We start from the raw sequence: 13893 nt of genomic DNA, 5'->3' as shown, positions 1-13893 counted from the left end.
AGTTCTTCAAACGACAATTCATGCTTGGATCTTCGAGCCTTTTTGTTCTGTTTGGCTCGCTTCGCTTCGGCTTTGGCCAATCGTTCCTCGAAGATTTTTCGGTTCATTTCACCATGCGTTCCGGTCAGAATGGCCTTGGTCTCGTGATCTAAAGCTGAAAACACGTCGGGAGGAATCTCCTGGCCGATGTGCGTGGCCACATGTTGCCTCCAGTTTGATCTAAAAGTCGAGGGAAAATGGTTGCTGAACTGGGTACCTGACGATTCTAAAATGAGATATCTATCGGTATCCCACATTCGATGGTTGTGCATCCAGGTTTGATCTAAATCACAATAATACATACATGAAATGATATCAAATTATCCACACTTACTTTTGTCGCTGGTCGTTCTTGTGGCACACCATACACTTGAATATTTTAGTGGTGCTGTCATGGACCTTCATATGTCGGGTGAGGGCGCTTCTCTCGGAGAGTCGTTTTTTGCAATTTGGGCAAATGACGGGGGTCTGATTTACCCGCTCCTGTTGCTGACCCACTTCCACTTGGACCTGGGCGGGACCTCCTTGGTTATTTCCGTCATTGATATTATTCAAGGGAGACATGATTCTTCGCATTTGAGTTCCTTACAGGATCAATGATAGGATGATAGTAACACAGACTCGCTAATCTCGCCTTATATAGGGGCTCCGTTGTTCCATTGGAAGGGAATTTGACCGACGCAGCTACAGCTTGCTCCCGTAAACGACGAAAAGCTTTGATTGGGAGCGATCTCAATTCTACGCGGGCTTTTTCCCCGCGCTTTCCATCAATGATTGCTTTTACAATTCTGTGCAAGAGATACATGATATGATTTTGGTTCGCATTGATGATAGGATCAAAAACACCTCGTCCCATATTGTATTGATTCACAATTCCATTCTGTATCATCGCCGAAGTGATCCGCTTATGATGTCACTTGATTGCGAAATTCTTAGTGTCGAAACCTTGGACTTTTTCACATTTTCAATTTATATGTACTCCCCCTTACGAAAACCTTTTTAACCCCTACAAACTACTAGGCCTTTGTTTTTGCTGGAAGCCTTTAACATAGATTTTTCAAAACCTAGCTCCAGGACGGCAAATCTTGTTGACTTCAGCTTTAATTTGCAACCCTTACTATTAGTATCTTAACCAATCAGAGTAACCCCGACCACAAGCTCGCAAATCCATGAAATCTTTACCAACTACGAAAGCAATGTGAAGTGTGGGGTGCTCTTTTGTGTCGAACCGATCATCTTGCACATTTTCTATCCCTTGGGAAAAGAATTTTTATCATCGAACAAGAAGTAACCCAATGTCGTAGTTCCACTGGGCCTAAGAACATGAAGAAACGGAGGAATGCGTTGCGACATCTGAACGCGAATATAATTCCTGGCTATCCTAAGGAACGTTAGCAAACTTTGAAAGTAATGTATCTCAGGAATTCCAAAAGCTTTGACCTTTAACTAGACTAAAACATTCCAAACCTGGGGTAAAGGACCCCCAGACTATAAAAATCGCGTAAACGTAAGGAAAAGTCTTACATAAAGCTCATTCAAGAAGAGTACAGTAGAGCCGTCCTTGGTTTCCATCTGACTGGTTTGGAACGAACCGACAGAGGGGGCTCAACGTTTGCAAAAGTATATCATACGCTTATTAGCATAGCCAAAGCGAGTTATTGGCAAAATTACTTTAACATCAACTCCGGCAATTCCTATTGAATATGGAAAGGTGCTAAACACATTTTGGGATATGGTCACAACAGCAAACCAATTGCAAAATCAACATCCTACAATTTGGAAACGCGCGGAAAGAAGAAGTAGCAACAACTTACAATTACTTTTCTATTATTGCTTATCATTTGCCAAGCTCTGGCTTGCTTGAGCATTTCGTAAAAGGCGGAACCTCACGGAACCTCTATATTTTCTTCTCTTTGTCGGGTCGTACGTTCGACGATTCATCTGCACAAATGGAAGAAAAATTGCCAGAAAAGCCCTAGCTTGTTTTGGAACTAGAAATATGGCCAACATTGATAACAAGATCACAGTAATATGTGGATATGACAACTGTAGCTGTTGCCAGAATATAATTCCCTGCAGTTTGAGTAAAAGAGACGGCTGGTTTTCACCTCAAGTTGTGAAAGTGGATACGACCCAGATCAAATAAAAGAAGAAAAAAAGCGTGTATTTTTTATCTTACTTTTAATTGATGCAAAAGATTGCGATAATACGGATCCGTACCTCGCTTTCTTTCAATTTTAGTGTATTGCATACTTTGAAAGGTGTTAAAATCTTAATCTAAGACAACTGCAACAATAACCTACATTATCATTTAAAAAAGATTGCAAGAGCGTACAGTCAAGTTCTAAGAAAAAGTTCGTACTCGCCATTAACAACGTATTACGTAAGTATATTATCATATTCACTTGGGGTGCTATTGGCGGAGGGTGCTTCTCGCCCAGCCAGAGAAAATAGTCATCACATCGTCCATATCCAAACCCAAATTCGGAAAGGCAGTTTTATCTCTAGTATCAGATAGTCTCTCCGTCTGTGGGTGTAGCTAGCGTCTAATGTTTTCCATGAGGAGATTCGAACTATTTCGTGGTGCATCTTCCATTTGTAAATGTCAACAATACTTGAGAAGGTGTGAAAAGATCATTTTTAAATTGATGTCGAGATCCTAGGTGGACGAATCCATCCAAAAAATAATTGCATGCTTCATACTTTCCATTGTTCATAAATCGAACCCGTGGGTTTTCCTTCGAGATGTTTTCAAGGATGTTTTCAAAAACACGTCAAGGATAAGTTGAGATGGTGTTTAGTTCCGTTTCCTTTGAAGCACCTTATTGCCATCCAAAAGTTTGAACCAATTTGATTGGAAAACTTTTAATATACAGTACTCTAATGTGTTCGTGACATAAGATTGTTTTAGATTTGAATCGTTCTTTCGCATTCATTATCTGAAACTTGAAATAGTTTTCCCTGTTAATATTCAGATCGGCCAATCAAATCAGCGAAACTCTCTCTTTTGTCATCTCCAACCACCTGCCAGGTTTGATGTCCACTCAGGAATGTGATCAATCTGAGGTTCTGGCCATTGTAGAATCCCATTCCATTCGTTGCTGACACTACAATTCAATGACGCGTTTTTGAGTTTTAGTTGGTTTGTCATAACTAGAACAGTAAAAAATAGTCGAATAGCTTTTTTAACACTTTTTCCGACTTTTTAGGGTCTATTCGACTTTTTAGGGTTTATTTGACTTTTTCCACATTTTTTGCCGTTTTCACACATTCCGTCCATTTTTCACATTTTGTCTATTTTCGTTCGAACGTTCCTGCTTGGCAGACTTCCAGATCACGTTGTGATGTTTCAAACCAGGGTGAGTTAGGGCATACTCCATGGCTAGAGTTGTCCGAACAAAGCGCAAAGCTGCACGGCGTAGACCTGCTATTACGGGCAAAACAACGCCTTGCCCGCCCGGACACCTAGCCATGTCTCGCTCTCCTTTTCTGATGTATTGAAGCCTAATCTCCAAGGCCATTTGAACCTGATATTCAAGGAAAGCTTCACATTAGCATTAATAACTTCCAGATAATTTGCTAACAATTTCTTCAGGTTGACCAGATTGAGGGGAAGATTGTTCGATTTGGAAGTTTTAAGAAAGCAATTTCCAAATTAGCTACCTTTTTGGGCCCGTTGAGGTTTGTTTAATGTCTAGAGGTTTTAAATTGGTAATCTAGCTTCTTGTACCTAAAACTCTAGAAATACATCACTCAAGTCTTATTTTCCGCATATTTAATCAACTACTTTCCGAACTGTCTTGCCATCTCTCCCCGCTTTTTTTAGCCGCTATTTTGCCAAATTTAATCGACTATTTTTTACGACTCTAGTCATAACCATAAGTACGAATTTGATTAGAATTTGGTCGTATTTAATTTTTTTAAGCTTAAATTTTAATGTCGTATTTTGTCCTATGTTGTAATATCGGCATCTTCAGCTCTAGTTGTTAAATCTACTAGCCAGCTCGTCTGTGGCTCCTACTTTCGCAGCGGCAAAGCCAAGCTCACTCTGATAATCAGTTCTGCCATTTTAACACGTTTAACGTACTTGACTCTCACAACCTTTTCAGTTAAGTAATAAATACTTTTTTGAATGAAAAGTGTGCCAAAGAGTTCTTTTTTTGATTCAAAATGATTACATTCAAGATTAAGACCCCGGTAGAGCTAAAAAAAAGGAAAAAAATACAAGTAACGGTTCAAGCTAGTCCAAGCCGATTAAGAGTGGCCGAACGGCCCAGTGACATTATTTCATCTCCTCGCGGTAAGAAAAAAAGGAACTACCCATTCTTTCAAGATCATATCTTAATATCTTATTGGCCCCCTCATATCGGTTGATAATCTTGAACGACGAAGAGCACGAGGACATTGATGTGGAGCCAATACGAATTCGTAGGAAGAACCTCAAAGTCCCGTCTATTACATAGTGAGTGGCGAGTTACAGTCTTTTTTAGGAGGTTCCAGTTTAAGGGATAATCAAACTTATCAAACAATTAAACGGAACAAGTCTCCAGCCAAATTTGCCTCTTGGATCTGCGGAATGAGAATCAACTGCCCAGCAAGGAACGCTACTGAAATGGATGAAAATTGGTTATGTTTCAACAAGTTAATTTGCAATAAACTTTTGATAAATACGTGTATTCAAAGGGTTTGGTTTATTTTCACTGTGATATCTCTATTTGAAATCTCTTGGTAAGGGCAATTTTGGTTTTTGCTTAGGTAGCACCCGCTATTTATTCGTTTGCAGATGTTTATTATTTTCTTGTGCCCTCCGCGCCTCTTCGGCAGACTTGCTAAGAATTAAAATCTAATCTACTAGCGTTCTCTCTTCGACGATTCTATTTACTAGATGCTAAATTGTTAAGTTTTAAGCGATAGTGTGCTCTATGGGAGGACGCCAAGCCGTTTTTTAATGTGTACCCCAAACCGCAGACTTCTAGAATTTCGTATCTCCCAAACCGTACACTTTATTCCAAACAAGCACTTGATACGACCATAAGATCTGGTTAGATAGATGTAATTGGCCAAATTGGAGCCGAAACCTATGCTTGGGGAACTCAGGAGACATGCTCAAAGTTATGCAGTAAACAATAGATAAAATTCGAATTTTCGGCCTGCTCTTGGGCAGCTACATAAGCTTCTGTCAACATAAACAAACCACTTTACAACTAAATGATATACCATGATCTACCATTAATAGGATAGATATACCTTTCTTATTTCATTACTTTAATTCGAAAAGTGACTCAGAGTTGGTATGACCAAGAAGCAGGCCGATTTGGCGGGAAATCCATATTTCCAAAAGTCCTTGAGCAAATCAAGGACCAGCCACTTTTGTTAGATCACCAAACCTTTCCCGTCAAGAAGATTGTAAACTGTTTTTAATGGCGTTCACAGGCTCTATCTAGTTTCCAGAAAAAATTCCAAACACATCTTGGCATTTTTCTAACTCAGAAATCATGGGAAACAACTTGTAAGTTTTTTAATGTGGGCTAGAATTCCATGGATTTTGTTGCTTTATGGAATTCTAGCCCACATGAAAAACTTACATGTTTAAAACATTATGAAGATTAGAATTTTCCAAAACCCTACTCAATGCAAAATTGGGAACACACTTATTTAGCTCTTGAAAACAAATTATGACGTCATCTATTAATCACTACTTAGTTACATGGGATTTAGTGGACCAGATTTCATCGTTTTTTGCCCCAAAATACCCCGGTTTCAATTTCCCAACAAATTGATGTCGATTTTCAATATCACAAAAATCACAAAATGAAACTGAGAGGACCGATTCGCGCATAAAAGTCCAACAATAACGTCAAATCGATGGGAGCAAAGCAGTTTACCTTGATGCTTACTATGCTGCGAGATGAAAAGTGTGTAAAGACACTCGTACAGAGTGACTCATCTCTTGGTTTCATTTTCTTCACTAACATTGTCAATGAAGCCTCGAAGAGTCGACCTATTTCATTTTTTGCCATCTCCGACTTTCAACTCATTTGTTTTCGACATTTCCAATGCGTGGCCAGGCTGCAAGGCTGCTTGCTTGTGTGCCGAGCCCCCATAAAAAAGACACTTTTTGATATCTGAATTGATCATCGTGGTTTCGGACGGTTTTTGACGTCCAGTAAATTGTCCTTTCGCGAAACTTAAAGAAACAAAGAAATAACGAGACAGCCATTATTGGGCATATCTCGTAGACTCATATTATTATGCACCGAAAATAGACTGTGCAAATTGCATTTATCCAACCCGTAAAATGATAAAGAACAACTTTGGTGATATTGTATAAAGAAGTTCTAGGCCTAGAATGAGAACAATACAAACAATAAGAAATTATCAATTGAAAAGGATACTCGCATTAAATTCTATTGAATAATATGAAATTTCCCAAAATGAGTCAAAAGTTGCAATAAGTGACAAAGAGTATCAAGAACAAAGTCACATTATGTTGTACCGTCCTAACAACGGTATGGAAAAGAGGCTAAGTTTATGTCGTCGTTTTTATTTCTGAACCACCAGACGAGACGAATCAGAGAAAAAAAACATGATCGATGAAATAGGCAAAAATGGTCAGCCGGGCATAATTAGTGAACGCGATATTTCAGTTGATCAAATTACTTGATAACGGGAAGGGCCATTGGTCTTGAATAGGGGCAGCTTTAGACTAGGATGGAAAACCGAGACCGAATCCGGTTTGAGGATGGAAATTGGAGTAGTGCTGGGGCGAAATCGGCAAGAGACTCCAGTCCAGCAGAGGACTCCATTTAGTCTTTCATTGTGCTCAAGTCGAACAAAAAGACTCAGATTGCGAAAAACTCGCCCCAGCACAACTCCTACTTCAATCCTCAAACCGGATTGAAGTGATTACCCAAAATGTCCTCCATCACTTGGGAAACATCGAAACTATCAGTATAATAAGCCAGGTCAGCAAGATATTTCAATCATGAATCTTGCTAAATAATGATTTTGGCACGCAAGATGGCTTTTGAAGATATCAAGGTAATGATTGCCGTATAAAATTCAGCTTGAGAAAATTTGAGTCGACACCATTCGTAATCATTGCACAAAATATTTCAAATTTGTTGGGTTTAGCAGATTATGTAATAACAGAAAGGCAACAACTAATGAATCAATACGTGTTTTAAGAATTTCAAGTCAGTTGCTTCAGTCACTTCAAAAAATGCAGCTTGAAAAAACTGCATATTTAATATCATGCAAGGTGTCCTGTAGACGCCTTAATCAGTTACATAGATGCTATCCCCGTTGATGGTGGGTAAATTAAAAAGCGCAATGGCTTTTACACTTAATTCTGTTGGTTTTAATGGTTTCACCTTTTTGGGTCATACAAATACGAAAATTACTTAACAAGCACAACAAATATTAGCAAATTCTAGGAAATGTCGAAGAGGGTGGCCATTTCAGGTCCTTTCCCTCAATATTGACTTTAGCAGCAAATACTTACGTACTTCTAAGATATTGTTGCAGTCTTGTTTGTTTGGACTGTTGTTATCGCTTTATCCCTGTTTAATTCTCAAGGATGATGTGTTATGAGGCACAGGAGAATGAAGCGGACTAGTAAGAGGAAAATTGGAACTATCAATTTGCCGCCCATTAATTAAGGACCAAAGAAGCATCAGCCAAGACAAGGTGGAACTGGGTCAAGGACAAAGAAGTCCACACTATCTTTCATCTACCCAATTTTCCACTAATAAACAGATCAGCCACCTGAAAATCCAAAACGCCAGCACCAAAACATTCTAGCGGACAGTGTGCCACAAGACGGGGCTCCCAATTGCCATTGTTGGCATATCACTCGTTGAATGTTCTGTTGATCACGTAAAGATCCCACAAGTACTTTCGGAATTGTCAACTGTGCCAATCCCAGCCCTAATTGACAACTCCCAGGGGCAGACGCCCTTTTACAGTAGATCAGGATTGGTCTGCAGTTTGAATGGACGACTCGAGCGGATATTTAAAAAAACGTCTTTTTGCGAGAAGCAGGGCTCATTGGATTTGCATTTCTAAACATGATTTCATCTCAGCTCTCAGTTCAAATAACACCTCAATCCCCATTGTTAGATATTGAGTGTATTGGACAAGAGTACGTATGGAGTGCTCGATCTAGATCTTGGTTGATGTATACGTAGTGCTTGATTTAATTCATCAAGATCTAACCACGATACTTGAAGAAACAAAGAAATAACAAGAATGACGTTCGTTCTTAACCCCCCTATAAACCCACGAACGTCATTCTTGTTATTTCTTTGTTTCTTCATGTCGTAGACTCATAATGTTAAATACCAAATATATACTGTTATTTAGCTTGCAACATCTGTAAAGCCATGTTAGCCAACATTTCCAAATCTTTTTCCAAAAATATTTTGACGTGGAGATAGACTAATCATTGGCTGTTAGAGTGTGCCCAACGAGTTACTTAAGATGGGGTCTCTTCATATTGGCAAAGTGTGTCGTCTGAAATTCCTCAAGGAACCATGCTTGGTCCCTTTTTCTTCTCCATTTACATGAACGATCTGGTTGATAACAAACCGGTGTGTTCTCGTAGTATCTCTGGCACATGATAAGTAATTATTTTGTTAAATAGTTTCTTATCTACCGGATGCTTGAAATTGTTTTTGGGTTTGGGGTGCTAGGATCGGTGGGGAGGGCCCTTCGCCCCGCCAGCGAAGCCAGCCATTACATCGTCCATTTCCAAATTCCGTTAGGCAGATTCATGTCCCGCATCAGTTTTTGGTTTCCAGTCTGTAGATCTGGTTAGCGTCTAAAAGTTTCCTTTGGAGTACGGGAATTTCAAAAAATCAAAGTGGTCAACATGAAGGGTTGCAAAGGGAATATGGATTCTTTAATTAGGATATCTTGCAGCGAATCAAAATGACAGGGTTGGATTCAAAATATCAAAAACCTGGGCAAAGAGCAACATTTGTGAAAAGAATTGCTTGATCATTTTGAGTCGCATATTTTCATCAAAATTGACTATTGAAATATGTAAAAACATACTATTTTTGGCCTTTTGCTTCCTAATCATTCTAGATCGTGCTATCCGTAATTGAATGTAATCAGTCAAGCACCAAATTGGTCATTCCATTTTATTATCACGCCTTCCCATGTTCCAAGGATAATAGCTTGCTTTGAAGACTTTGAATAGTTTCGATGCAAGTAGTGGTCTTGATCCTCTTCTTCAAGGCTCGGGCAAGTTTCTTTTGAAACTTTTCAGGGTTGATAATATCCGGATCGCCGTCGATAATGCCCCGGAAATCGTGGGGCAAAGTGTCCTTGATTTCCTGAGGCACGTCCATCCCAATGTGGGTCTCCATATGGATCCTCAAATTGTATCTGAAATGAGAACAAATCAACAGAGTGTCAAAATTGAATAAAAGAGATTGATAGCTCGTTCCAGATGGAAATCCGAATAAACTCACCTTTGAACGTGACTACTGGCACAGATGGGGCATTGGTGACGGTTGGACTTGTCGTGGATTTGCAAATGCCGATAAATGGAGTGTTCATCTTGCAATTCCTTGAAGCATTTGTAACAAATAACTTTTGGCCTGTTCGTCTCTTGGTTGACGATGATTTGGTCTTGATCTGGGAAGGAAACGGAAGGAATGATGTCAATGAGTTTTTCAAACTACAATCGTTCACGATACTTATTTGCTATAATTTTTTTTCTGTGGTAACGATATTTGTCCCCATGTTAACTTAAAAATAACTAGTCCTAATGTGTTTCATACATTTCACGTTTCACGGCCAAAAAGTGGATTTTTCTAAATGTCGAACAGCTATCGTATTGTCAGCTTCATTTAGAGCTAAAAATGGAGTATCTACAAATTTTGATTGTCTCTAAAAAAATAATTAGTTGGAAGAATTTTTCCTAAAACTAAACCTTACCATTTACCACGTAGAAAACGGAGCTGTTTGAATTCTTCCTTTGAGCTCGTATCGTCCCCTCAACAATGTAATCGGGCACTTCCTTGTTATTGAGAGGTTCCACAGGCTCTTCGGGAAGGGGGGCCATTTGGGCGGCAACCACTGGGTCAGGGACCAATTGTCCAAGCAGATCATGTACTTGATGATCTGACCAGGGTCGAACCAAGGGGACCAGATCATCTTGGGCCACATTTTGATCGTCCAACGTACTCCATGTGCTCAGGTAATTGATGGCAAGTAAAGCTTGCGTCCAGAATTGTGGCGAGTAAAGCAAGGAATGGAGGGTAGGGAATTGCGCTGAGGAGGTCTGATCCGGTTCTTCTCCTTGCTCCCGATCCACGCCTCTTTGCCCATCCGAGTGGGTTTCAGGTTCATTCTGGCGAGTCTTCCAAAATGCCAAGGACGCTGCTCTGGCCTGGTTGATCAGAACGGCAAATAAGGGTTTCAATAAGAGCCATGTTCAGACGTTATTGGAAAGTGATGAAACTGAAACTAGAATGAAGGTGGTGACACACTAAATGAGAGGCAAACGAATCTAATGATTGCCAGGACAACAGGGAGAAATCGTATTTGTCGAGGTGGCAAATTCAAAATCAATGGAAGCAAACGGAAAACTACTTGTTGGATGGTGGGAGGATATTCGTGAAATGAAGAACTTATAGAACACGCTGGTTCTTTCATAGCGTTAGCTTTGGCTGGTGAGGTGCCGTAGCCTAGGCAGCCTAGGTAGCCTACGCGCGTGCTTCACCGGCGCACTTGCATAAGCCAGCCGGCTGACTAGCCTACGCCGAATTCTGCAGCAAAGTAGCTTTAGCCTTCTTACAAGCTTTCTTCTAACGACGACGTCAGCTGGAGAATCTGACAAAGGCGCGCGGCAATCATGCCACAGATTTTCGTTGACATCAAACCTGGCCGGTGGTTGGAGATGACAAAAGAGAGTTTCGATGATTTTATTGGTCAATCTGCAATGTAACATGCAAAATTATTTAAAGATGAATGTGAAAGAACCATTCAAATCTACGTAAAATATTGTTATATCATGAACTCATTAGACTAAGATATTGTGGGTTTTCCAATCGAATTGGTTCAAAATTTTGGATGACAATAGGGTGCTTCAAAGGAAACAGACCTGAACACCATATGCACATTTCTGATATTGGTCTCCCACAGAAAATGTAGCACAATGGCAAAGGAATAACAGGGATCAAGGTTGACCTCCAGTACACTTGTATTCATTGCTTTTCAATTGGGAATTGACCAGGGTCCAAATTGAAATATTTCAGATTCAAAACCTTGCCTTCTAATTTTTCATGTACATTATATATATAGGTGTCCAGTAATCAGTGTTGAAGAGCCATACCCAGCCCATGATCGCTATACAGGCCTGTCAGATCCAATCCAGGAATTCCTCCAGGTGAATTATGTATTGTGTGTGTGTGTGTATGTGTGTTTGGAAAGTAAAACCATAATATTTGCCAACAGCAAAGTTGTTCTTTTGAAGTTCTGCCACTCGCCTGAAAGTCTGAGATCGCTTTCGTCTATATAAGTGTTTACCCTAACAACATGGTTTTTTACTCAAAATTGAAGACCTTCAACCAGGAAACTGGTCGTAACTTAGAATGAACCCAATGCCTCTACTGATGCGAAACGACTATCCATTTCTGCAGCACAACAAGGATCACTTCAACGCGATCAGAACCAGAATCAGCACCATCAGAGAAAACACACATGCCATATAAAAGCTGGGTGCCATTCCTTCTTTGTACGCTTGTTGCCACACTGAAACCCACTGAATTTGGATCCTTGCCAGACGCCGACCTTCTGTGGTTTGAAGAAAGCTTCAAGAAGTCCACTCGTTTGTTCTTCCTCTTTTACTATCAATCAAGTGGTTACCCTGCCAATACACGAGTGGAATTTGACAAAAAAATGCAATACAAACTGAACCAACACCCTGCAATCAATTAAAAACCTATACAATTCATTTTAGTCAAAGCTATACGCTTGAGCGCAAGTGGAAATCAATTTTCAACATTTAATCTCGTGAATCACATCTTCTATTCTTCTATTTTGTTGTTCTAGAATTCTTTCATATGACATCTGTTTTACTTACTATGGAAATGCTTAGGCATACTATAGGCAATAGGTATTCTCAATTCATTGATTGGCTTGCTAGCTTGCTCTTGGATATTGCCTGATCCATCCAAATGGCTATCCAATGAAAATGAATTTTATGAACATCATTTTTGTTAAATTATTGCTTGACATGTTGCTGTAGGACATGTATGCAAAGATAACCACTCCATCAATGCGCATCGATGGGTGATGGTTGTTCTTCAAATGGATCAAAACAAGTGCGCCCTTTTTTCCGAATAAGCTTGCTAGTCTTTTATCGGATAAATTCCGGCTGTCAATTTGCCCTCATGGATTTATTTATTAAATCGGTAATTTTCGATGGCTTTCATGGGCAATTGCCCTCTTATCATCCAACGATCGTGTGTTAAACATTCTTTGATAAAGCAAACAAATAAACATGCTAATTTGTCGTTACATCCTAAACAAGCCACTTGTCTATTACACTCAATATCTCAAACTATCAGCATTGAGGTGTTATTTCCCCGCGAGTTGTCCATTCAAAGTGCAAACAAAACCTGATCATACAAAAATGACTGCCCCTGGGAATTGCCAATTAGGGCCGAGAATGGCTCAATTGAAAATTCCAAAAGTACTCGTGAGATTCTCACGCGAGTAACTGAGCATTTGAACGAGAGTTTAGCCGACGTTGACAATTGGGAGCACCCGTCTCAGAGTCAACTCAAGGTAATAGTGAGTGTGTATTTTTGTAATACTGAATGTCACCAGATCGTACGTGCAGTAAAACTATCGACTCTTTTCATCTCAACCGTCAAACCCCAAACTAATCCACTCTAGCTGTTTCAGATCATCCTGATTAAGATTCAACGTCTGGACAACTCTTTTCGCTCCTCATTTAAGCTGTGATTAGGCATTGACTTAATATTGAGCAAACTTGGACAACAAATTAATCACTGCTTATGTCATCATTAGAGGAAGTTTATTTTTCAACAAATTTCGAAAAGAAATTAAAGATTTCTATTTTGATCTCATTTAGGACAACTTGGTACCAAGTAATTATTCAAATTGAGACACTAAAGCTAACATTAATTTTGACGCAAGCCAAATGCTTGACCGCACAGTGAAAATCATTTTTTTCAGCATTTATTCTCGCCATTCACATATGGGATACCAAAGTTCTTCAAACGACAATTCTTGCTTGGAACTTCGAGCTGTTTTGGCCCTTTTGGCCTTTTGGCTTCAGCTTTGGTCAATCGTTGCTCAAAGAATCCTCGCTTCATCCGTTCATGTGTTCCGGTCAGAATGGCCTTGGTTTCATGGTCCAAGGCTTCGAATACGTCAGGAGGGATCTCCTGGCCGATGTGCGTGGCCACATGTTGCCTCCAGTTTGATCTAAAAGTCGAGAGAAAATGGTTGCTGAACTGGGTGCCTGACGATTCTAAAATGAGTATCTATCGGTATCCCACATTCGATGGTTGTGCATCCAGGTTTGATCTAAATCACAATAATACATACATGACATGATATCAAATTATCCACACTTACTTTTGTCGCTGGTCGTTCTTGTGGCACACCATGCATCGGAATATTTTAGTGGTGCTGTCATGGACCTTCATATGTCGGGTGAGGGCGCTTCGCTCGGAGAGTCGCTTTTTGCAATTTGGGCAAATGACAGGTGGTTGATTTACCCGTTGCTGTTGTTGGCCACCTCCACTTGGACCTGGGCGGGACCTCCTTGGTTATTTCCGTCATTGATATTATTCAAGGGAGACATGG

At 39.9% G+C, this 13893-nt stretch overlaps 2 protein-coding genes across 2 annotated transcripts; both read right to left on the bottom strand.

The window, feature by feature from the left end:
- Positions 1–8755: 8755 nt before the first annotated feature.
- Positions 8756–10993, bottom strand: LOC131891784 (uncharacterized). The gene is made up of 3 exons (XM_059241446.1): positions 9988–10993; positions 9519–9684; positions 8756–9432 (listed from the first exon to the last, which is right to left on the bottom strand). The coding sequence occupies exons 1-3, from the start codon at positions 10112–10114 to the stop codon at positions 9192–9194; spliced, it is 534 nt and encodes a 177-aa protein (XP_059097429.1). The 5' UTR covers positions 10115–10993; the 3' UTR covers positions 8756–9191.
- A 2255-nt stretch (positions 10994–13248) lies between these two features.
- On the bottom strand, positions 13249–13893 carry LOC131892275 (uncharacterized). Its single transcript, XM_059242079.1, has 2 exons — positions 13663–13893; positions 13249–13509 (listed from the first exon to the last, which is right to left on the bottom strand). The coding sequence occupies exons 1-2, from the start codon at positions 13731–13733 to the stop codon at positions 13254–13256; spliced, it is 327 nt and encodes a 108-aa protein (XP_059098062.1). The 5' UTR covers positions 13734–13893; the 3' UTR covers positions 13249–13253.

The sequence above is a fragment of the Tigriopus californicus genome, chromosome 12, assembly GCF_007210705.1.
Source record: "Tigriopus californicus strain San Diego chromosome 12, Tcal_SD_v2.1, whole genome shotgun sequence".
Classification (NCBI taxonomy): Eukaryota; Metazoa; Arthropoda; class Copepoda; order Harpacticoida; family Harpacticidae; genus Tigriopus; species Tigriopus californicus.
The sequence above is the reverse complement of the archived record's forward strand: the minus strand, read 5'-3'. Positions and strand labels throughout refer to the sequence as shown.

Bases quoted from the DNA above. Each gene is read 5' to 3' on its own strand.
- LOC131892275 (XM_059242079.1), bottom strand. From the start codon at position 13,733: ATGAAGGTCCATGACAGCACCACTAAAATATTCCGATGCATGGTGTGC. The intron at 13,510-13,662 runs GTAAGTGTGGAT...CTCGACTTTTAG, and splicing joins AAGAACGACCAGCGACAAAA to ATCAAACTGGAGGCAACATG.
- LOC131891784 (XM_059241446.1), bottom strand. From the start codon at position 10,114: ATGGCCCCCCTTCCCGAAGAGCCTGTGGAACCTCTCAATAACAAGGAA. The intron at 9,685-9,987 runs GTAAGGTTTAGT...TTTCCTTCCCAG, and splicing joins CGTTTTCTACGTGGTAAATG to ATCAAGACCAAATCATCGTC. The intron at 9,433-9,518 runs GTGAGTTTATTC...TTCTCATTTCAG, and splicing joins GCCAGTAGTCACGTTCAAAG to ATACAATTTGAGGATCCATA.